The sequence below is a fragment of the Phacochoerus africanus genome, chromosome 16 (assembly GCF_016906955.1).
Source record: "Phacochoerus africanus isolate WHEZ1 chromosome 16, ROS_Pafr_v1, whole genome shotgun sequence".
Lineage (NCBI taxonomy): Eukaryota > Metazoa > Chordata > Mammalia > Artiodactyla > Suidae > Phacochoerus > Phacochoerus africanus.
Genome location: NC_062559.1, coordinates 55627493 through 55650889, shown reverse-complemented (window position 1 = coordinate 55650889; position 23397 = coordinate 55627493). Strand labels below are relative to the sequence as shown.

Sequence of the window (23397 nt, the reverse complement as noted above, 5' to 3'; positions counted from 1 at the left end):
GGAGGGGTCTGTCCCAGGAAGGCCCAGGTGGGGTCCTGCTTGGTTACACTTTAAACAAAAGAAAAATCAAGGACTTGACTATGAAGCTAAGAAAGCTTCAGAGCACACCCCTTGCGCCAGCTCTTACCTACTCTTCAAAATTTGTAAATCTGTGAAGGTTTATTTTCTTAAAAATAGTCCCCGAATTATACAAGCTTCCGGCCCACAAAACAGGGGTCTGGGAGAGGGGAGGCATGATTTGGAAAGGATGAAAAACACGTGGAAGAAGAGCGAGAGGAAAAAAAAAAATAGGAAGACAACCTCCGAGTAGATTCCAGAACATTCTGCCACAGTGAGTAGGTCCAATTTGCCTGGTCAGGAATTTCCTTCCAAAGACAAAAGGTGCAGGGGCTCCAATTCCAAAATCCCTCTCCCTGACTCCCAGCCCCACTGAGGGGCAAAATCCCTGGGAGCTGAGGGCTGCAGGAAGCGGACCTCAGAAGACAACTGGGCCAGCAGCACCAGCGGGAAGAAGAAAATCAGGCCTCTGGAAACGACCTCTGGCAACAGTCTGAGGAAAGCCTTGGCCCCAGGCTTTCCTGGGGAGATTCCGCTTTCACACATGAAGAAGAACACATCCGGGATGAGCCGCTTCCTGGACCTTCAGCCCAGAATGACCAAGAAACAACAATCTGCAGGTTGAGACCCCAGCTGCCAGACCGCAGGCCCAGCAGGACACGGAGCACGTGGCCCGCAGGTCCCGCGGATCCAGAGTCCCACTTAGAGGAAATTCTGCAAGGAAATGCATCTCGCAGCCACACGAGGGCCCCATTCAAAGCTCCCTCCAGCCACCGGCCCGGTTCGCCTCTTGAGGAGTTTTCCAATTTATTTGCCTTTCTCTCCCTGGTTTAAAAACACTATTCTTGTGATTACAAAATGGTATAAAATATTCGTGCTCCTATGACAAAATAAAGAACATTTAAGTTAGAAAGTGTATAAAAATGGCTTGTGGTTTCACATAATACGCTTTCAAATCTTCCAATTTATATGTATACACACACACACACACACATATATACACATACATACACACACATAAAGTATCATTATTATATATACATAAATCATTCTGGACAGAGTTCTCTTAAAATGCCATGAACATCTTCCCATACCAAGTTCTTCACCACAATAATTTTAAGTGATGGTATTGTGTTCCGCTGTTGATGCCGTTGAACATATTTTTACGGGTCATCTTAGAATTATAGAAAGTTCTAAGCGGCTGCCTATCAGGACTTAGTGAACTATACCCCTCTTGTTGGAAGAATTTCTTTGCATTTCAAATCAAGGGCGGACGTGAGGTCCAGCCGTCCGCGTCCACACCCAAGAAGCCCAGAGCGCCTGGCGGGACCTAAAGCAGCAGCGGCGACGTGGCGGGAGCCCTTGGGCAGAAGGCGCGGGTCTGCTGGGGCTCGCACTGCGAGCGGCCGCCGTCGCCACGATCCCCGGGGGCGACCCGGCTGCTCCCGAGTCCCTCGGGGCGCGGGGGACCAGAGCCAGAGGCTCTCGCGGCCGGCGGGGGTCAGCGGGTCGAGGGGCAGGTGGGCAGGTGGGCCGGCGGTCGGGGGGGGTCGGGGGATCGGGGCGGCGGGCCGGGGTGATCGGCGGGCCAGACGCCCGGGAGGCCGGCGGGCGGGCCGGGACCAGGGCTCGGCCGGCGGGCGGGGCGGGCGGGACGGGTGCCGCGCCTGCCGTTCGCCTCTCCGGGCTGCAGGTGGGGCTGTGCGGCCGCGCTGCCTCCAGGAAGCCTCACGGGCCTGCGCCGGCTCCCAGGATGCAGTGTGGACCGGCCGGGCGCTGACGGCGGCGGCGCGTCTGCGGGCGGAGCGGCGCGGGCGGATCAGCGAGGCGCGCGGCGACGCGGGCGGGGACGGCAGGGCCGGGCGGGCGCCGCCTGCGGAGAGGCCGGGGGCCGGCCTGCGTGGGGCCGCGCGCTGCAGCGGCGGCGTTGGCGGCGGCGGCGTTGGCGGCGACTTCCTCCGGGCCCGGCCGGACAGCGCAGGGCCATGGCCGAGGCGGCCGCGGCTCCGGTAAGGGCGGCCCGCGCGCACGGACGCGCGGACGCGGGGCCCGGGCGGCCCGGGCCCAGCACACGGCGCCGCAGGCCCTGGGGAGCGGCTCCGGGGGCCGGGCCGGGCCGCCGGGCCTGGGGCTCCGGCGAGCGGGGCGCGGGGTCCGCCGGGGCCTACGGCGCCCGCCGGCCGGGCCCCCGGTTCCGGGCCGAGCCTGGGCGGGCGGAACCGGCCGCGCCCGCCCCCGAGGCCGCCCCACGCCGAGTTCCTGCCGGCGCCGGGGCTTCCTGCCCCCGCCCATCCGCTGGCCCCCTGCTCTCCGCGCCCCCCACCCCGCGTCTCCTTTCTCTGCCCACCGCCCAGCTCCCCCCAGCGGCCTGGTGGCACCTGGGAGGTGTCGGGGCGGCTGCGACGCCGAAGACACCGAGCACCCTCTGAGCGCCCAGCTCGCGCGGGGTCGGGGCGCAAGACAGCTGCTCCCGTGGGTAGAGGCGGGCCCGGCAGCAGCCCTGTTAGGCGTGATTGTGGCCTCACCACACATCTCGGGGGGGGAGGTCCGTCTCCTCCGTGAGAAACAAGCAAAACGCGAGGCCTGAAGAAGTTAACTTACCCAGGATCGCACAGCCAGGAAGTGTGTGCAAAGCCGGGGTCGCTCTGTGTTCAGGGACACACACTGCGCCTTGCGGGGAGCAGACGGGTGCCCGGACGAAGGTGAAGCAAGACAGAAGGAGGTGCGTGCACCTCCCTGGCCTGTGCTGCTGTGATTTGAGCTGGGCTTTTAGGGCGGGCTGGGATTTCATCCGGCTGAGCTGGACCGGTGGAGCTTCTCCGGTAGAGAGGAGGCTTGGACCCAGAGACGGCAGAAAGGACCCTGTTTGCCTGGAAAAGATGCTTTCGGTAGCGAGGCAGTGGGAGAGGAGGCTGCAGAGAGAGTTGGAAGGGGTTTGGATGCCTAGACTTCATCAGATGGGTGGGGAGCCATTGAAGGATTTGGAGTCCTTTTAGCATCAGCCGCGCTCAAGCCAAGAGTGTCACTAGCAGGAGGGTCAGGACGGCCCCATCATGTCCACGCACCGTTCCGTGAGGCGCTGGGCTTCAGGAGAAACATCTCCCACCACATGGTGTGAAGGCCGCGGTGAGGCTGCCTGGCCCTGTTAAAATGTAAGAAAGCTGTGTGCCTGGCTGAGAAGATTGGGGTTTATGCAGGCGCTGTTTTCCAGCCACACCAAGATGGTAATAAGGGCACTCAGACGCTCTTGGAGGTTGAGTGGGACTTCAGTGGATGGGGAGCTGGGTGGTAAAGTGGAAGGACACTTCTGAAGCAAACATTTAGAGGTGGCAGTCGTGTGGCAGGACCCATCCAGAGGAGTGAGGGGAAGGGGCAAGGCTGAGCCTGCCCAAGGCGCCAGCCCAGGGCAGTCCCTGCAGCCTCAGGGCAGAACCACCTACCTCTTGAGCAAGAGTCCCACTCACATCCAGTTTCTCTGCCAATCCAGCTCCTCCCCACCCTTTGAGCCCCGCTAAAGCCCTTCCTTCAGGTCAGAGGTCATCTGGTCCAGCTGCCTTCCAAACCGCAGAATCCCTGATGCTCCATCCTTGGCAGTTTCTTCTGCCTCTGCTCAAACTCTCAACTGTCTTTGGAGGGGTCCACCCGTGTTCTAGTTCTCAGTGACTTTCCCTAAATGAGTCCACCCTGCTTCCTACTAGTCACTTCTTCATTTTGTAAATAGTCCCCAAACACTTGCTTGGGAATGATTTTCAGAATGCTGTCAGAAACCGCTGATCCTCAGGCACTGCCAGAAGGCGCAAAGAGCAGCACTCGCTCTCTGACCCTTGGGTCCCAGCTTTAGATGTGGGTGTCCCGGGAGGGTGGTGGTCCAGCCCCACCCAAAGCAAAATGTGCCCTTGCCTCTGTGTCCCCAGCTGCCGGCCATCCAAGCCACCATGTGACTTTTCCAGTGGCAGGCAAGTCCCTGGGGCATCTCTTTATCCCTCTACCTCTTTATCATGTCTCCATGGTAGTTGCCACACGTATCAAAGTCTGACCTTGAGGCATTTGTCTTACCTTCCTCACTAGTCTCTGTAAGGTTGTCACTGGTCTTGGGACAGCTACAAAAATGTCGGAGACCTTACTTCTCCCCTTGGGAGGGGTAGGAACAAGGAGAGGAAAAAATCAATCTCACTAGGGCAGGGGGCTCGTGTTGTATCAAAAAGTGTAACTCTTGGCTGGAGGATATTCGCAGTAATAGTGATTTTTAGGGGGTTTTTTTGAGGAGGGTTGCATGGGAGGGGACAAAATCGGATTGTCCTGGGGTGGAGAGGAATTAGTCATTAGGTTTTTTTTGTTTATTAAAGACACACGAGATGCTTTTTTTTAAAAAAGCAGTTGGGCAACGCTTGTGTTTGTGTCATTTCAGTGAACCAGCTGTTTTGGTGTGGTTTTTTTTTTTTTTTTTTTTTGCTAGGTCATCATCAGTAGACAGATCCTGTGCGATTATGATGGAAGGTGCTGGCTGGGCTAAATCTACAGTTGACTATTTCTCCACCAAAACATCCCAGTAGCGCCAAATCTAGCAAAATGGCACTGTTTAGCAAAATGGCACTGAGGGCCTACCATGGGCCACTCACTGTGCTGTGAAAAGATGCAGTACTGGAGTTCCCGCTGTAGCAGTGGTGTCTCTGGAGCACTGGGACGCACGTTCAATCCCTAGCATGGCACAGTGGTTTCCTTGCATCTGATCCCTGACCTGGGAGCATCATATACTGCAGGGTGGCCACAAAAGAAAAAGACCAAAAAAAAAAAAAAAAAGATGCAGTATTGCTTTTGTGGGGCTCATAGAGGCAGATGCAGGAGTGAGGTCCACGATGGGGGTCTGCTGGGGCTGCTGCCAGGGCCTGGAGCAGGGGCCACCCGCCCAGCATAGGCAATGTCTTAGACCCCCAGAGGAGCTGACCGCCAGGCTGAGACCTGGCATGCGACACAGAACATCCCCACTCCCACCTGGCACTCCTGGCTCCCAGCCCAGCTCCTGGATGCCTAGGGGAGGGGCTCAAGGAACCTGGCAGGTGGAATGGTTGATGCTGGTCTTCTTTCCATTTCTGAAAGATTTCTCCCTGGACGATGGCAGCTACCATCCAGGCCATGGAAAGGAAGATTGAATCGCAGGCTGCCCGCTTGCTTTCCCTGGAAGGTCGAACCGGGATGGCTGAGAAGAAGCTGGCTGACTGCGAGAAGACGGCCCTGGAGTTCGGGAACCAGCTGGAGGGCAAGTGGGCGGTGCTGGGGACGCTGCTGCAGGAGTACGGGCTGCTGCAGAGGCGCCTGGAGAACATGGAGAACCTGCTGAGGAACCGCAACTTCTGGATCCTGCGGCTGCCCCCGGGCAGCAAGGGCGAGGCCCCCAAGGTGAGCCCCCGGGCACCTGGGGCGGGACACCTGAGGCCTGGGCCTGGGCGTGCGTGGGTGAGCAAGCGTGACACTGTGGTTCCAGGTGCCCGTGACCTTTGATGACGTGGCCGTGTATTTCTCTGAGCAGGAGTGGGGCAAGCTGGATGAGTGGCAGAAGGAGCTGTACAAGCACGTGATGAGAGGCAACTATGAGACGCTGGTCTCCCTGGGTAAGGCGTGGGCCTCATGTCTCTGTTCAGAGTGATCCGGGGAGCCCTTAACCTCGGTCTTCCCGCTGGTAGTCTTTTGTCGCAAGGCTAAAACGTCCTGGGAAGCTGGACCAGGCACATTTATCTCCTTTCTAAGGATGAGCACTGGGTGACTGAGTCCAAAGCTGTCTTCTGCTGGGTGACGTTCATGGGTTGCCAGACCAAGGGGCCTGGTGGCTGCTCTCCGAACCAGGCTCGGAGCACCCACGTGTCTGCTCTCCTGTGAGGCTTGAGGCGGAGAAGCCTCTTACACTCTCAGACCCAGTGTGACCAACTCACATTGGAGAAAGACTTTGCACTGTTTCTTCCTGTGCTTCTCACCTCCCGGGGGGGTGCCTGGGTGACCCCAGGTCTGAAGGCAGCGAGGCCTGCTGAGTGGGGCTGGGCGCAGGCGCGGGTGTGACGTAACAGTTCAGGCTGCAGGGACGTATGGCCTCTGAACCCGGAGCCCCGTCCCAGGGTTGCTTCCACTGGGCACTGACGTGGGGCCCGGTGAGGCTTCGTTCGGGGGACCGCCCTGTGCCTTGTAGGACAGTTTATCAGCCTTCCCCGCCTCTTCCCAGCAGATGCCAGCGGCATCCCTGCCCCAGCCCCCATGGCGACAACCAGAAATGTCTCTGCTTTGACACCTGTCCCCCGGGAGACAAAATCGTCTGTGGTTGAGAACCACTGCCCTTTGCCGATCAAGAAATCTAGTTCCTGGGCCGTCCTGGTTTCCCGGGCTGCCTGTCCCCAGCTCTGAGTGGGACGGGACAAAAGCTGACCCTGCTGTCTCTCCTCAGACTACGCCATCTCCAAGCCCGAGGTCCTCTCCCAGATTGAGCAGGGCAAGGATCCGTGCAGCTGGCGTCGCGCTGGCCCCAAGGTTCCTGATGTGCCCGTGGACCCGAGTCCAGGTGAGGAGGTGGGGCGAGGCCAGGGCGACGGCAGGGGGAGAGCTGAAAAGTAAGGAGCCGGAGAGGGCGAACCCAGGAGAAACGTGGCTGATTTGAACCTCCGTAGTTGTCTGCTAGTTGAATCAGGACCCATGGCCTGTTAGCTGACACTCCGGGAACACTTCCCAGTGTGGACACCGCAGCACACCTAGTGTTTCAGGAAAGAGATGGTGCCAGTGGCTCAGAATCGGGGGAGGAGGGAGGAGGACGCAGACAGGAAGGTACTAGAAGACAGTAATGACAAAACGTAACTTGTTCAGAGCCTTGGGAAGAGTCTGCCTTGGCTCCGCCCAAGACCCAAATGTCTTTTAAATTGATTAGAGTCGCGGAAGGGTAGCCTGTTGGCTAGCCACGTTTCGATATGATTAGAGCCACAGATTTATTTAAGATGAGTCTGGATACCTGACACCACGGGCTCAGATTTTCCCGGGCCTGTCAACATTTTTTAAAGTTACGGAAAGGACAGGTGGACGCCTGAGAAAAGCAAAAGGGCTGACGTGAAGACCTTGGTGGATTGGGTGCAGCCACTCTGTCCCTTGACCAGGGAGACCCCGCCTCTGCAGGCTCAAGCCTGCTTGCCCCCAGGACCCCTTGTCTTGGGTTTCTCTTGCGCCTGAACACCTGTGTCTCTAAAAAGTCTTGTGTGTTTAGTGATTCATGAAACGTGACTTCCACGTTTGCTGTTTCATCGAAATTAGATTTCGCCTTTACTGGGGCGGGCCGACCCCCATCCTCCATCAGGAGAGCATTCGCCAGCTTAGCTCAACAGAGATATGTTGAGAATCCCCTAGGTGCCAGGGACAGGGCTGAAAGCGAGAAATGGACGAAGAGCAGGCTGCTGTCTGGATGGGAGAGACGGTTATGACACTGGAGCTGCCAGCTGTGACCTTGGGAGGGAGGTTCCCGCTGGGTTTGTTTTGTTATATCGCATGCGTGTGGAGGCCTCCCTGGCTTCCACACACATTTGATGAGATTGAATATTGAATAGGGGTCTGGAAATGCGGGGACTTCTGGCAAGACTCTCCCCGCGCCCTCCTGTCTGGCACCCACAGCTCCCCTCTCTGCCTTGAGACCGTCAGCGGGAATCCCAAGTGGTCCAAGAAGCCTTCACGCACCTGTGTAGCCGTAAACAATCTAGAACGTGGTTTTGCGTGTTTGGAAGTCACCTGACGGTCATCATATCCATCCCTCAGGACTTCGTGCTCCATCCTTATCTTTGTTGGCGCATGTTCATCAAGCGTGTTAATTTTAATGGATGCTCAGCGTCCCCAAAGCGACTAAAATGCAGTTTATTTTCCCTCCCTCCTTTGAGTTGAGCTCAGGCTCTTTTTTTTTTTTTTTTTTTTTTGGTCTTTTTGCTATTTCTTTGGGCTGCTCCCACGGCATATGGAGGTTCCCAGGCTAGAGGTCCAATCAGAGCCACAGCAACGCGGGATCCGAGCCGCGTCTGCAAACCTACACCACAGCTCACGGCAACGCTGGATCGTCAACCCACTGAGCAAGGGCAGGGACCGAACCCGCAACCTCATGGTTCCTAGTCGGATTCGGTAACCACTGCGCCACGACGGGAACTCCTCAGGCTCTTTTGAATTTTTCACCCTCACAAGTGGTACCAGGGTGAGCGTGCTTGAACGCTGTCGTCAAGGGCATGCGCTGCTGTCTCTCTAGGGAGCGGACCCGGAGCTGGCATCCCGGCACAGAGGGCATGGCCGCCTTGCACCTCTGCCGCGGGCAGAGGGCCGTCCCGTGGCCCCGGGTCCCCGACCCCAGCAGGCAGGAGGGCCCGCTTGCCAGAATTGGACCTTTGCCGCCCTGAGCGTCGTCTTCAGAGGTTTCCTTGGTTTCTCCTCCGGTGAATTTGCCTTTTCTTTCCTCTTCTGTTTTACATTTTCTTGTTGATTCGGGACTTGTTTGTACAGTTCTAAATACTAACCCTTGGTCTGCTGTTTGCGCTACAGATACCTTGCAGTCTGTGGCAGATCTTTTAACCTTGCCGTTCTTGGACAAAATTTCAATTTTTGGCGCCAGCGTCATGCATAGCCGTCTTTTCCTTTGTGTCCTGTGCTTTTTCTGTCCTAAAATACCTTTCCTGCCTCACTCCATTTTTGCTTTTCATGTTTGTCTTTAATCCAACTAGAGTTAGTATCCCTGGAAGCTGCAAGGGAGAATTAAAGATATCCTCCCCCACCCCAAGGGCATCTGATTTTCCAGCGAAGTTTGCCTGATAGCCTCCATTTCCCCAGTGATGTGCGATGCCAGTTGGGTCTCGAAGCAGCTTCCCAACCGGCCGCACCCTTCCTGGGCTTCTCAACGCCTCTCTTTGCTCTCTTTGTCTAGCTCTGCCCTGAAGCTCTTCGTTTCTAGTGAGCCTTGACGTCTAGCAGGCCAAGCGTTCCCTACCTGCTCTTTAAACTTGTTTTGGCCTCTAGGCTTGGACCTTGGCTCTTCCACAAGAATTTCAAACCTTTATGTCAAGTTCCCAGAAATCCTGCTGGAATTTTGATTGGCATTGCATTTCGTTTATAATTTCATTTCTGGAAAATTACCCTCATTGCAATATTAAGCCCCCCATCCATGGGAAACTTGTTTAGTGAAGCCTTCTGCCTGTGCCTGAATGAGGCTTTACAACTTTCTCCTGATTGTTCTGGTTTCTATTATGAATGGGACTTTTAAATAAATCGCATGTTTTAAGTAGTTGTTGCATTTAGGCTGTTGACTTTGTTTAGTAAAAGAAAAAATTTTCTCAACTCTCTTTTTACTTCTAATGACTGGTCAATTTAGATTCTCTTGTTTTGTTTTTTAATATAGATAATGGTACCCTCCATAGATAACACAAAAGTTATCTCTTTTTAAATTGTTATGACTTTATTTTTCTCATGTAGCAGTGGGGCTAGGACATGTCAATAGTAGCTGGCATAGCTGGCATCCTTGTCCATGGGATGCTTCTAGAGTTTCAGAATTTAGGGTGATTTTTGCTGTGGATATTTGAAGATACTGTTAGTTTAAAGAAATTTCCTTCCACTTCTGGGAGTTCCCATCGTGGCTCAGTGGTTAACAAATCTGTCTAGGAACCATGATGTTGCGGGTTTGATCCCTGGCCTTGCTCAGTGGGTTAAGGATCTGGCATTGCCATGAGCTGTGGTGTAGGTTGCAGACAAGGCTCAGATCCAGCATTGCTGTGGCTGTGGTGTAGGCCAGCGGCTACAGCTCAGATTGGATCCCTAGCTTGGGAACTTCCACATGCTGTGGGTACGACCCTAGAAAAGACAAAAAGAGACAAAAGAAATCTCCTTTTGCTTCTGGCTAGCATTTTTATTCATGAACAAATGTTATATTGTATCAAATGTTTTTTTCGTTTTTTTTTGGGTTTTTTTTTGTCTTTTTGTCTTTTCTAGGGCCGCTCCCAAGGCATATGGAGGTTCCCAGGCTAGGGGCCGAATCGGAGCTGCAGCCACTGGCGTTCGCCAGAGCCACAGCAACGCAGGATACGAGCCACGTCTGCAACCTACACTACAGCTCATGGCAACGCCGGATCGTTAACCCACTGAGCAAGGGCAGGGACCGAACCCGTGACCTCATGGTTCCTAGTCAGATTCGTTAACCACTGTGCCACGACGGGAACTCCACGGGTGCCTTTTTTTAAGGCACATTTTCTGTTGGTTGCAAGGGCTTGGGGCAGGGAATACCCTTTCTCAGGGGTTTTTCTCGTGCAGCAGGGGCCTGGTTATGTAACGTCCCGTTCTCTGTCACCCAGGTGGGCCCCTCACCAGGGGGCCCACCAGGGGCAGACCTCATGGGCAAGTGTGGGAGCAAACTTTGGGAGCAAGGGTTGGACAAGAACAGTCCTTGCTCAACCTTCTTTGCTTGGGCAGCTGGCCACCCCCAGGGACAGGTGGGCCCTGCTGCTCGGCTGGGGACAGCCGCCTTCACTGTGACCCAGTGTGTGACTTCCTGACCTGAGGGTCAGTACTAAGGACCCCTCTTGCCCACAGATAAAAGCTGCATCCTCATTTATCAGTAAGAAACAGAGTTCACCCTCACCCAGCCTTCTTCCTTTGCTTTATTTCTCTGTTAAGATCTGTGACAGAGAAGAAAAGTGCTAAATGACAGGCTCCCTTAAAGCCCTAAGAGTAAACAAAAATGTCTTTTATTTACTGATATTTCTGTCTAGGAACCTTGCCAAAATTCTCATTATTGCTAATAACTTTCCCAGTAATTGTCTGGTGAGTCTCAGGTTTTCTGAGAAGGTCATCATACCCCTATGAGTAATAAGAATGTTTTTGTTTCCAAATCTTTGAGGTTTATTTTTCTTTTGTTTTATTGCACTGGCTGAGAACTCTCAGAAAATCCTAAAATGGAAGTGATGACAACGGGTATTCCACCCTGTTGGTTTCTGCTGTTTCTGGACTTCCCACTGTGGCATAGTGGGTTAAGGATCTGACTGCACTGGCTCTGGTCACCGTGGAGGCGTGGGTTCAGTCCCTGGGCTGGGAACTTCCATATGCCATGAGTGCAGCCAAAAAAAAAAAAAAAGAAGATGCTTTTTAGCTTTTCACATTGAACTTAATATCTGTTAAAGGTTTTGTTGAGTGGTGCCATTTATATTTCTGGTTGACTAGATGTTTCCAATAGGAAAAGGTGTTGAATTATTATAGAATGCTATTTTGTTATCTATTGAGATGGTTATATATTATTTTTCTTCTTTAACCTGTTAGTATGGTAAATTGTGTTATTTTCTAATGTTGAACCAACCTTGCAATTTTGGAAAAAACCCAACTTAATTATGATCCTTGATACACATTCCTGGATTTAATATGCTGATTATTTTGTTTGGAATCGTTGTTTGTGAATGAGACTGGTTGATAATTTTCTTTTCTCAGACTGCTTTTGTCTGGTTTTGAGGTTAAAGATATGTTGTAATATATTCCCTCCTTTTTATTTGCTCAGAGAGTTTGTATGCTATTGGAGTTATCTATTCCTTGAAAGTTTTTCTCTGTAGGGGAATTTTTGTCTGCTGATTTAAGGTCGTTAACATTTATAGGACTATTCAGGTTTTCTGTTTCTTCTTGAGTCAGTTTTGGGAAGTTCTAGTTTTTCTAAGGAATTTGTCCATTTTCTCAGAGGTTTCAAATTTCTTGGAATAGCATCCATAATAGCCTATCATTCTAATCTCTGCACATCTATAATTATGTCCTTCTTTCATTCTTCGTGTTGATTATTGGTGCTTTCTCCTTTGCTCTTGATAATCTTGCTTGGGACTTATTAGCTAATGTCCTTTCCAAAGAACCGACATTTGGTTCTCTGTGTTCTATCTTTGTTTCTTCCTCTTTTTTTTTTTTCCGTTTAACTTAGTTTTTATTTTATTTTATCCTTTTTTTTTGTCTTTTTGCCTTTTCTAGGGCCACTTCCCATGGCACATGGAGGTTCCCAGGCTAGGGATCGAATCGGAGCTGTAGCCACTGGCCTACGCCAGAGCCACAGCAACACGGGATCCGAGCAGTGTCTGCGACCTACACCACAGCTCACAGCAATGCCAGATCCTTCACCCACTGAGCAGGCCAGGAATGGAACCTGCAACCTCATGGTTCCTAGTCGGATTTGTTAACCACTGAGCCACAACGGGAACTCCTTAATATAGTTTTTATTTTATATTGGAGTATGCTTGCTTTACAGTGTCGTGTTAGTTTCAGGTGTATAGCAAAGTAATTCAATTATGCATATTCATATATCCATTCTTTTTCCATTCTTTGTTTCTTCTTTTATTAATTTATACTCTCATAGTATTTCCTTTCTTTTTACTTTAAAAATTTATTATTGATGTTATTTCTTTTCAACATTTTGCTTTGACTGCTTGACCCATTAATTTTTTACCTTTTCCCCCTTTTTAATGTAAACACAAGGCTATAAAATTTCTTCTAAGTACCATGCAGATGCAGCCCATGCATTTTGATAAATCATATTTTCATTAACATTAGGTTCCAGATAACTCCCCATTTTCATTGTGATTTGTCCTTTGAGTCTTGGGTTATTCAGAAAACAAATATATATGCTTTTTTAAAAAAAATGTGGTACATATGGGGAGTTTAGAGATATCGTATTGATTTCTAACTTAATGGTGTTAAGTTAGAAATAGCTGTGTAAAAGACTAATCTTTAAAAATTTACTGAAGTTTGTTTTATAGCCTAGAAAGTGTTGGTTTTTCCTTAATGTTCTGTGTGGCTTGAGGAGCTTGTGTTTTCTTTGCCTTTAGAGCCTCCTTACGTCCATTTGGTCCGTTCGTTGATAGTATTCAAATGTCCTGTACTCTTTGGTTGGCTTGGTTTATCAGTTAGAGACAGTGGTACGTCAGTCTCCCACTGAGAAGGAGGTCTGTTCGTTTCTCCTGGCGTTCCGTCAGCTTCACTTTATGATTTCGAAGTGACATTATTATATTTGAAACAGAATTATTTTATCTTTCTGGTCAGTTTACCATTGCACGGTGATTCTCTTTTATTTCTATGAGTATTTTTGTTAAAGTCTGTTTCATCTGATATGGTACAGATACCGTATTTTTAAAAAATTTTAATTATTTATTTGGCTTAGTATGGCTTTCATTCTCTCTCAGTGCTTTTTGCATCCTTGTAGTTTAGGTGTGTCCCCTGTAAACATCATACAGCTGAGTTTCTTGTTTGTTTTTAGTCTGATCATCCTTACCTGTTAAATGTTTACCTGTTAAGGAGTTCCCATTGTGGCTCAGTGGTTAATGAATCCGACTAGGAACCATGGGGTTGCAGGTTCGATTCCTGGCCTTGCTCAGTGGGTTAAGGATCCGGCGTTGCCGTGAGCTGTGTTGTAGGTTGCAGACGCGCCTCGGATCCCACGTTGCTCTGGCTCTGGCGTAGGCCGGCAGCTACAGCTCCGATTGGACCCCTGGCCTGGGAACCTCCATATGCCACGAGTGTGGCCCTATATAGCAAAAAAAAAAAAAAAAAAAGAAAGAAAAGAAAAAGTTTACCTGTTAAATGTCCAGAAGAGTAGGCTGCGGCCACATGTGACTATCGAGGACTTGAAAAGTAAAGATGAAATAATATGTGTCTGAATGAATACTTCGGATATGTTGGGTTAAATAAACATGATTCAAGTTCTTCCAGCTGTTTCTTTTTACTGTTACGGAGCTGCTATAAACCTTCAAGTGGGGCGTGTGACCCCCTTAGATCTCTGTCGGACAGCCCTGGTCTAAATCACTGCCACTGACCATGGCCACTACTGTGTTTGGATTCTTAGGCACTATCTTAAATTGTGCTCTGAGACCTTACCCTGCTTTTTTCTATATTTCTTTCTTTTTTTTTTTTTTCTCACTCCTCCCTTGAAAATTATTCATTTAGATTTTTACTCCTCAGACTATTATTATTTTTCATTAGTTTGGAAGTTGTGTTTTCTATTTCTGTATTTTTAGAGGTGACCTTAGACATTTTTATCATCTAAAATGCACCCTTTAGGAGTTCCCTTGTGGCACAGCAGGTTAAGTATCCATTGCTGTCACTGCAGTAGCCTCAGTTGCTGCTCTGGTGAGGGTTCAGTTCCACATGCCACAGGCACAACCAAAAAGACACACCCTTTAGAAGGGTTTTTTTTTTTTGGAGGGGGTGTGGATCTGCTTCTACTAACCTCTCAGTTTGTATGTGTTTGTGAGTTTCTGTGCCTGAAAACATCTTTGTTCCTTTTCTACATTCAAGGAATGTAATTCTAGTTTGACCGCTACGTTTTCGTAGCCCTTAGAAGGTAATTTGTTGCTCTTGAGATGTCAGTTAGCAGTCTAGCCATTATTCTTGTGCATAATCTGCCTTTTTTCTCTGCCTTTTAGGTCCCTCTCTTTGGTGAACTGCGGTGTTGCCACAGCATGTCTAGCTGTGGATTTCTTTTTTCTCTATCCTGCTTTAATCATTGGTATCTTTCAGCTCGTCGGGAAACTGGGCAGTGCTGTCTGTCTGAATATCACCTCGCCCCCGTTTCCTCTACTCTTTTATTCCGGAACTGTTCACGTGGGCCTCCCGGGCTCCCGAACGAACAGCTCCACCTCTTCAGCTCTGTCCCTCTGCTGAGCTCTAAGTCATTTCTTCTGCTTTCTCTTCTAGTTGGTTCACCTTTCTCTGTCCAGCTGTTTCCATTCTGTGGTTTAACCTATAGCTTGGATTTTTAATCTCAATTATTTTATTTTAATTAATTAAATTATTGTTTTAATTATTGTAATTCTGAAGTTACGTTTTCTTGTTGGTGCCCTGGTCGGGATCCTGGGCCGTCATGCGCACCATGAAACTGCCAGGCAGTGCAGCCCGAGCCGCACCGTGAAACTGCCAGGCAGTGCAGCCCGAGCCGCACCGTGAAACTGCCAGGCAGTGCAGCCTGAGGCAGGGGCTCGGGCCGGTAGAGCTGGCGGCCAGAGGTGGGGGCGTTGTCCTTGACATCGGCGACAGGCAGCGCGAAGGCAGCCTCGGCCCTCGGCGGGGCCAGCCCGGGTCTGTGGCCGTAACTCGCAAGTTACGGGCGTCCCGTTCCTCCCGATCCAGCCGGCGAGCCACGCACGCCAGGTGGAGGATGCTGCCCTGAGACTCTGTGTCTGCCTTTGCTGACCGTTGGAGTCATCACCGTCTCGACCTGTGGAGGTTTTGGGGCTCCAGGTTGGAGCGCTGAGAACACTGCCCTTTGGTCCCAGGTTTAGGTGTGTGTGGAAGGCGGGGGGTGTCTCCAGCCCAGCTTCCCCCCGTGCTTGAGCTTGTCCCACTCCCTGCCCTGCGTGTGCACAGTCACTACAGCCCAGCAGTGGGGAAGCCCGGCGCACCCTCCAGTTTGCCGTGGTTGACCTGGGCTTTCCTAGAGCTTCTTAACGGTCATCCACCTTAAAGATTTCTGTGCTTTTACACTTCAGCCATCATTTTTATTTGTTTATTTGCTTTCTAGGGCCGCACCCGAGGCATATGGAGGCTCCCAGGCTAGGGGTTGAATCAGAGCTGTAGCCACCGGCCTATACCACAGCTCACGGCAACGCCGGATCCTTAACCCACTGAGTGAGGCCAGGGATTGAACCCACATCCTCGTGGATACTAGTCGGGTTTGTTTCCGCCGTGCCACATCAGGAACTCCCTTGACCCATCATTTGTAGATGTTCTGTACTGAGGGGAGTTTCTCTGCACAGCTCGCCAGCAATATGCGAGAAATGGAAGAGCTGCAGGCTGCTTCTGTGTCTTGAGACAGTGGCATTGTCTTCTGCACTCATCTGTCTATGAACCGCATTACTCTTTTGCAAGGGGAGGTTATCCTTGAGTTCTCAGGATAAACCCAGTTTGGTCATAGTGTATTGTCTCTTCTTTTTGAAGCATATTTACTGGATTTGATTTGTAAGTCTTTCATTTAGAATCTTTGCGTATCTGTTCATAAATGATTATTTTATAGGAGTTCCCATTGTGACTCAACGGTAATGAACCCGACAAGTATCCACGAGGACATGGGTTCAATCCTTGGCCTCACTCAGTGGGTTAAGGATCCGGCCTTGCCATAAGCTTGTGGTGTAGGTCTCAGACGTGGCTTGGATCCGGTGTTGCCGTGGCTGTGGTGTAGGCCGGCGGCTACAGCTCTGATTTGACCCCTAGCCTGGGAACCTCTATATGCGTGGGGTGCGGCTCTAAAAAGACAAAACAAACAAACAAAAAGGGTTGTGGCTGTGGCGCAGGCCAGCAGGTGTATCTCTGATTCCACCCCTAGCTTGGGAACTTCATGTGCTGATGGTGTGGCCCCCCCCAAAAAAAGATCGTTTTATGTTTTCGTATATTCTCTAGTTTGTACAATCAAAACTATACCAGGCTCAGAAAGTGAGTCGACAGCTATTTCCCCTTGGCATGTGATGATATTATCTTCTGACACATTGTACTACTTGCTGATAGGAATCTGCTTTCGGGGAGTTCCCGTCGTGGCGCAGTGGTTAACGAATCCAACTAGGAACCATGAGGTTGCGGGTTCGGTCCCTGCCCCTTGCTCTGTGGGTTAAGGATCCGGCGTTGCCGTGAGCTGTGGTGTAGGTCGCAGACGCGGCTCGGATCCCGCGTTGCTGTGGCTCTGGCGCAGGCCGGTGGCTACGGCTCTAATTCAACCCCTAGCCTGGGATCCTCCATATGCCGCGGGAGCGGCCCAAGAAATGGCAAAAAGACAAAAAAAAAAGAAAGAAATGTGCTTTCTGTCCGATGTCATTCTTTTCTCTTTGGAACCTTTAAGATCCCTTTTGTCTTTGCCTTTTTTCCATTTCACAGCATCTAGGTAGATAGCGTTCCTCATTTCCGACTTAGGAATTGGTGTTTCCCCTCAAGCCATGGGCTTACGGTGCCTCAGCTTTGGAAGATTCTGTTATTATTTCTTACCTATTTCCATTCATCCATTTCTCATTCCCTCCTTCTGGAATTTCTACCAACATATATTGGAATTTCTCATTGAATCCTCCACGTCCCAACTTCTCTTCCATATTTGCATCCACTTCTCTCCCAAAGTTGTGTTCTGGACTCTTTCCCCAGATCCATCTCGAAGTCGTTCATTTTCTTTGCAACTATGTTCATTCTGTTGTTAAGGCAGCCACTGGGTTTTTCATTTCTGTGACTGCTTTTGTCATTTCTAGAATGTCTATTTAGTACTCTCTCACAGTTGCCTTTTTAAAAATAATTTTCTGTTCTTGCCTTAGAGATCCTGTTCCTGCCTTTATGTCTTTGAATATTTTAAACATACTTATGCTGATGTATCCTTTAGCCTTTCTTTCTGCAGTTTGTGGGAGTGAGTTCTGCTGTGGCTCTCAGGCCATTTGACTCCTCGTCTGGTTTATACGTTTAGCTTTTTAAGAGGGGGCCTGGCCTGCCCTGTGGGGAGGGCTTGCAATTTGCCTCTGTTCAGGGTCTTCCTGAGTTGCCGTGGTTCTCAGTCAGTTTTTCTGTGAATTTCTCAACAGAGGGTCTCTGCACCATGTGGGTAGGTGTGAACTCGGTGTGGGCCACAGGATTCTAACATCTTGCGGGTGGCTTTCCCACCCTTGGCCTTGAGCAGGAGGTGGCTTCCGAGAGGCTCCCTCAGGTGGTTTCCTGGGCCTCATCTCCCACATGGGACAGAGCCTCCCAGCTCCAGCTGATGCAGGCAGCTCAGCTCTGTTCTCAAAGCCCAGCCCCCGAGGCCTGCATCCTGTTCCAGCAACACTGCTTGGCTCTCACTCAACTCTTGATTTGACTTTGTGTTTTGTCTTTGATTCTTATATCTGGAATCTTTCTTTTGTGTTCAGGTAAATACACGGGTAGGGTTAGGTTGTGGAGACAGGGTAGATTGTATCTAGCATTTCTGCGTGTGCAGTGAGAGCAGGACCTCCCGAGGGCAGCTCAGTCTTGCCCAAGGTCCCTCCCTGGGAGTGCCTTGCTGTGCGTTGGTTCCTTCCCTCCAGGAGGACCAGAGAGGCTCAGGCTGCCTCGGAGGCTGCCTCAGTGTCATGTCACCTCATGCTTTGCCAGGAGCCCCCACGCCCTTGTCTGTGCTCTCGCCTTCTCCTGGCACCAGGCTTTTTCGCTCCTTGACCTTTGCCAGGCCCCGGTGCCTTCCCTTGGCTGGTGGTGTGGCCGCCCAGGGCCTCTGATGTCCACACGCAGGCACTCTCTTTCTCTCAGGCTCCGGGGCCCCGGTTCCTGCCCCCGACCTCTTAATGCAGATCAAGCAGGAGGGTGAGCTCCAGCTCCAGGAGCAGCAGGCCCTGGGCGTAGAGGCCTGGGCCGCCGGACAGCCAGATATTGGGGAGGAGCCGTGGGGGCTCAGCCAGCTGGACTCCGGAGCAGGAGACGTCTCCACCGACACGGCCTCCGGTGAGTGGCGGAGGCTGGGAGCGGCGCTGCTGGAGATGCAGGGATGCAGGGATGCAGGGCCTGAGGGCTGTGCTGGGAGGAGGAGTTCCCCTCGTGGGGGCTGCGGGCTCTGGAAGGGCGGGCCTGAGGTTTAGAAGCTTTCCCACCTTCCTGCAGGGGCTGCCCCTCCGGTTCCAGCGTGCCCTTGTCCTGCTTCTCTCTGCCTCCCTTGGCCAGCCGCACTCCTGCTCGGCCTGTCCCAGCGCCGGGCATTCGCGTCACCAGCTGCCTCGTGTCCCAGAGGGGTGTGGGACAAGAGTCGGCAGTGCCTCGGGGAAGGGGGCAGAAGAAAACGGGCCTCGGGGAAGGGGGCAGAAGAAAACGGGCTCGGGAGCGGTGGGGTCGTGAGGCAGGAAGGTCCCGCGACACTGGCCTGGGGTCCCCCCGCGGGTCCGCCCCCTTCCTTCCCTAACCTGCCGCCTCTCTCTCCCCCCTCCGCAGGCGTCCACTCCAACTTCTCAACCACTATCCCGCCCACCTCCTGGCAGGCGGATCTCCCCCCCCACCATCCCTCTTCCGCCTGCTCCGACGGGACGCTGAAGCTCAGCACGGCCGCCTCCACGGAAGGTGAGGGTGGCCGAGGGAGGAGCGCGGGAGGATGGGAGGGGCTCCCGGCTGCCTTGGCCCAGCCCCTGGCCGGCCGTCGGCAGGCTGCCAAGCGCCGGTGCTGTCGGGGGCTCGGGCCTGTCCCACCCGCTTCCGAGCTCTTGGGCCGGAACAGCCTTTGCGGAGAGGGTGGGGGTTTCACAGGATCCCTTCTTGTGTTAACCCGTCAGTCCTGCCGAGCTCTTCCTCTGCCAGGAGGTCCGTGTCCCCAGCCTCAGCAACCCTGGCTCCTCTCTGGCCCGGAGAGACCCCAGCCCAGCCAGAACCACTTCTTAGATAGACACACAGCCAGAGACAGGTGTCCACGGGTGGGACGAACTGCTGCCTTTATGTACTCGTTTTTTATTTACTTATGTTTTAAAAGGCAGTTATTTGAATAACAATTTCTGTCATATTTTAGCACCCCCAAGCGGTGCTAAAATCCTGGATCTCTGGGGGGAGGAGTTCTCTGGGGGCACAGCAGGTTAAGGCTACAGCATTGTCACTGCTGTGGAGTGGGTTCGGTCCTTGGTCCGGGAACTTCCACATGCCACAGGCACAGCCAAAAACAAACAGAAAAACACAACGACTTCAGGAAATTCAAGTACATTTATGGAAAACACATTTTTACTATTTTACTAATATATTAATCATTAGCTAGCCAGCTACATTTATTGAGGGCTTGCTGCACGCAAAGCAGCATGCTATGTGTTTTCACACGTTATCTAGTTTAATCTTAATATTTATGTGGTTTATTTATTTATTTGTCTTTTGTCCTTTTAGGGCCGCAACGGTGGCACATGGAGGTTCCCAGGCTAGGGGTCTAATCGGAGCTGTTGCTGCCGCCCTACGCCACAGCCACAGCAACGCCAGATCCGAGCCGCGTCTGTGACCTACACCACAGCTCACAGCAACACCGGATCCTTAACCCACTGAGGGAGGCCAGGAATTGAACCCGAAACCTCATGGATACTAGTCGGATTCGTTGCTGCTGCGCCACGACTGGAACTCTGGTTTAATCTTAATACAATCCTTTGAGACACAGGGTCTTGCCAGAGGAACATGTCTGAGGTCACAGCTGCTCTCTGGGGACCCATGGTCGATCTCAGATCCACCTGAGCTCCCCTCTGCTTTTGCCCCTCGGGCACCTGGCCCCCCGTGGTCAGGGCTCCTTCCTTGGGATAATGTCCCGGTGAGCCATAACAGCCAAAGTGAAAGTGGAACAGGTGAGCAGATGCAATGGTTACTGACCTGTGGTGAAGGTTCAAGAACAAGGCGAGCAGTTGCCATGGTGGTTTTACCTGTGGTGAAGGTTCTGGAACACAGGGTCCTCACCCATAATTTGAGGCAGTCCACCGACCACCTGGGCAATCTCTGCTGAGCTGGATCCCAAGGCTTGGAGGCTCGGGCTCAGAGTGGCGAGAGTGGGGCCGAGAAGCAGCTGACTCTCCCGATGAAAGATCACCTCTTCCCTTCGGCAGGAGAGACGGGGACAGAATGATACCTGGTCTTTCTGTCTTTCTCAGCAGATGTAAAAATTGTGATAAAAACAGAAGTCCAGGAAGAGGAGGTGGTGGCCACCCCAGTGCATCCTACTGACCTAGAAGCCCATGGGCCCCTGTTCGGACCTGGCCAAGCCGCAAGGTTCTTCCCCAGTCCTGTCCAGGAAGGCGCCTGGGAGAGCCAGGGCAGCTCCTTCCCCAGCCAGGACCCCGTGCTGGGGCTGAGAGAGCCCGCCCGGCCCGAGCAGCGCGACTTGGCCGAGCCCAGCCCCGCGGTGGCCCAGGACGAGGCCCCGCCCGGGGACTGGCTCTTTGGGGGGGTCCGCTGGGGCTGGAATTTCAGGTGTAAGCCGCCCGTGGGCCTGAACCCGCGGACCGGGCCCGAGGGGCTGCCCTACTCCTCCTCTGACGGCGGGGAGGCCGTGCTGGACCCCGGCCAGGCCCCGCGCCCCTTCGCCGACCCCTGTAAATACCCCGGCCGGACCAAAGGCTTCGGCCACAAGCCGGGCATGAAGAAGCACCCGGCGGCGCCCCCCGGGGGCCGCCCGTTCACCTGCGCCGCCTGCGGGAAGAGCTTCCAGCTGCAGGTCAGCCTGAGCGCGCACCAGCGCAGCTGCGGGCCGCCCGACGGGGCGCCGGGGGCGGCGGGCGGCGCGCGGGACGGCAGCGCCCTGCGGTGCGGCGAGTGCGGCCGCTGCTTCACGCGCCCTGCGCACCTCATCCGGCACCGCATGCTGCACACGGGCGAGCGGCCCTTCCCCTGCACCGAGTGCGAGAAGCGCTTCACTGAGCGCTCCAAGCTCATCGACCACTACCGCACGCACACGGGCGTGCGGCCCTTCACCTGCACCGTGTGCGGCAAGAGCTTCATCCGCAAGGACCACCTCCGAAAGCACCAGCGCAACCACGCGGCCGGGGCCAAGCCGGCCCGGGGCCAGCCGCTCCCGCCGCCGCCGCCGCCGCCCGCCGCGCCCCCGGACCCCTTCAAGGGCCCCGGCACCAAAGGACCCTTGGCCGCCACAGACCTCGTGACCGACTGGACTTGCGGCCTGAGTGTCCTGGGACCCACCGACGGCGGGGACCTGTGAGCCCCCGCGGCCGCGCGTACAAAGGCCCTTGTCCCGCCGCCAGGGGGCGCCCCGCGTCCCCCGCTGCTGTGCGGAGCCCCGGAGCCCCGGAGCCGGAGCCTCCACCTCGAAGCAGGCAGAAATCTCTGTGAAACTGAGCAGCATAGAGTTTTCAGTAATTTAATTACGAACTCTTTTTTTTTTTTTTAATTCTTGAAGCAAAAGCTGGAAAGTAGTAGTAGCGCCAGTTTAGAGTGTCCTTTTGGTTTCTGGAGTGTGTGTGTTTCGTGGGCTGTGTCCTTCCCGAGTCTGACAGTGAGTGTGCTGGAGGCCTGGCCAGCTGGGGACCAGCCAGAGAGGCACCTGGACCTCCGTGGCCCCTCGAGCCCTGGCGCACAGGCCCAGGGGAGTCGAGACCCCCCCTCACCCCCACCTTCCCCTGCGGGGCTGGGAGGTGAGGTAGGCTGGGCGCTGCGGAAGCAGCTCAGGGGGAGAGGGACCTGAGCCGGCGCCCCCGGCGGTGTCTCTTCTCATCCAAAGGCTCCGCAGAAGTGCTGGCCCTGCCCGTGCCCCCATGCGCCCCTCGCCCTGTTAGTGACTCCTGGGCCTCGTTCAGCAGAGGGGTCTGAAATCGCTGTTAGGGCGGCGGGAGGCGGGGCTGCGCTCCACTCCAGCGAGATGCTTCTTGGCTTTGCTCTCTGTGTGATGTCTGCTCCCTGCCCACATGCTCTCCGACCGAATCTGGTTTGATCGTCACTGTGACCTAGCGAAGCACGCAGGACGAGTATTCGTTCTCGTTGGAGACGAGGAAAAAAGTTACCCCGAGGAGGCCCATCTCGTGCGCACGGTGGGTGCCCACGGCGGGGAAGAGCCTCAGGGCGGAGGCAGCTCATCCTCCTGGAGCATCAGTTTGGGGGGAGGAAAGCTTTTGGGTTTTGCCCCAAGGTTTGCAGAGATTTGCCCCACTTCTGCCTGAGCAAAACCCTCAGGCCTCAAGCTTTAGCCGAGGCTCAGCCGTGGTAGCCGGCGGGTGGGCAGGCGCTCTCCCCCGGGAGGGGCCAGGCAGCAGGGCTGATCAGGGACAGGCTTGCTGGTTCCCTGGCCGACCTCTTAAAGGTGGGATTAGAAATGCGCCCAGGTTTCTTGATTCCACCACAAGGCTGCCCCCTGCCACACGAGTATCCATTCCCGTTGTGTTGAAGCAGCCGCTCGTTCCGTGTCCCACGGGGAACTGGTCTCCCCTGAGGAAGGGGAGGCCATGGCTTCTGTTTATTCAGCTCCCTTGTGTGTACTTTTATTAGGCAATAGACTAGTTAAGAAAATTGTTTCTATGTACTGTATATTTTGTACCTGTTTACACTTCTAATATTGATATAACTGATATTTTGAAAAACAAATGAAGAGGAAACGTCCTGTTAAAATAAAACCTAACCAGCGCCGAGGTGGTTTGGAGGTTCTGTTCCTGGACCTGCGTCTTTGGTGCTGATGCCTCTGTGTGTGTCCCCCCGGGGAGCTGTGTGGTGAGCCTTCTGAGCGCACTCCTCCTGCACAGGGTCGCCCTGGACCCAGGGAGGTCCTGTCCCTGAGTGCGAGGATGGGAGAATCCAGACAGGTTTGACTCTGTGCAGATAAAACTGACCTCTGGAGGGAAAAGAAAAACCCATCTAGTCACTTTGCTTCAGAATGTAGTCTGGTTTTTGTTATCTAGT

General features: G+C 53.3%; 1 protein-coding gene across 5 annotated transcripts; it reads left to right on the top strand.

Moving 5' to 3' along the window:
• Positions 1 to 1758: 1758 nt before the first annotated feature.
• On the top strand, positions 1759 to 23127 carry ZNF746 (zinc finger protein 746). 5 transcript variants are annotated; one of them, XM_047763218.1, is made up of 7 exons: positions 1759 to 2066; positions 5155 to 5454; positions 5585 to 5666; positions 6488 to 6601; positions 18304 to 18495; positions 18976 to 19101; positions 20649 to 23127. In XM_047763218.1, the coding sequence occupies exons 1-7, from the start codon at positions 2043 to 2045 to the stop codon at positions 21707 to 21709; spliced, it is 1899 nt and encodes a 632-aa protein (XP_047619174.1). In that variant the 5' UTR covers positions 1759 to 2042; the 3' UTR covers positions 21710 to 23127. The 5 variants fall into 5 exon arrangements, with proteins under 5 accessions (XP_047619174.1, XP_047619173.1, XP_047619171.1 ...); XM_047763217.1 differs by having other exon boundaries at positions 20646 to 23127; XM_047763215.1 differs by having other exon boundaries at positions 5540 to 5666.
• Positions 23128 to 23397: the final 270 nt, after the last annotated feature.

Coding starts and splice junctions, on each gene's coding strand:
- ZNF746 (XM_047763214.1), top strand. CDS start 2,043: ATGGCCGAGGCGGCCGCGGCTCCG. Junction 2,067..5,154: donor CCGAGGCGGCCGCGGCTCCG/GTAAGGGCGGCC, acceptor CATTTCTGAAAG/ATTTCTCCCTGGACGATGGC. Junction 5,455..5,539: donor GCAAGGGCGAGGCCCCCAAG/GTGAGCCCCCGG, acceptor CTGTGGTTCCAG/GTGCCCGTGACCTTTGATGA.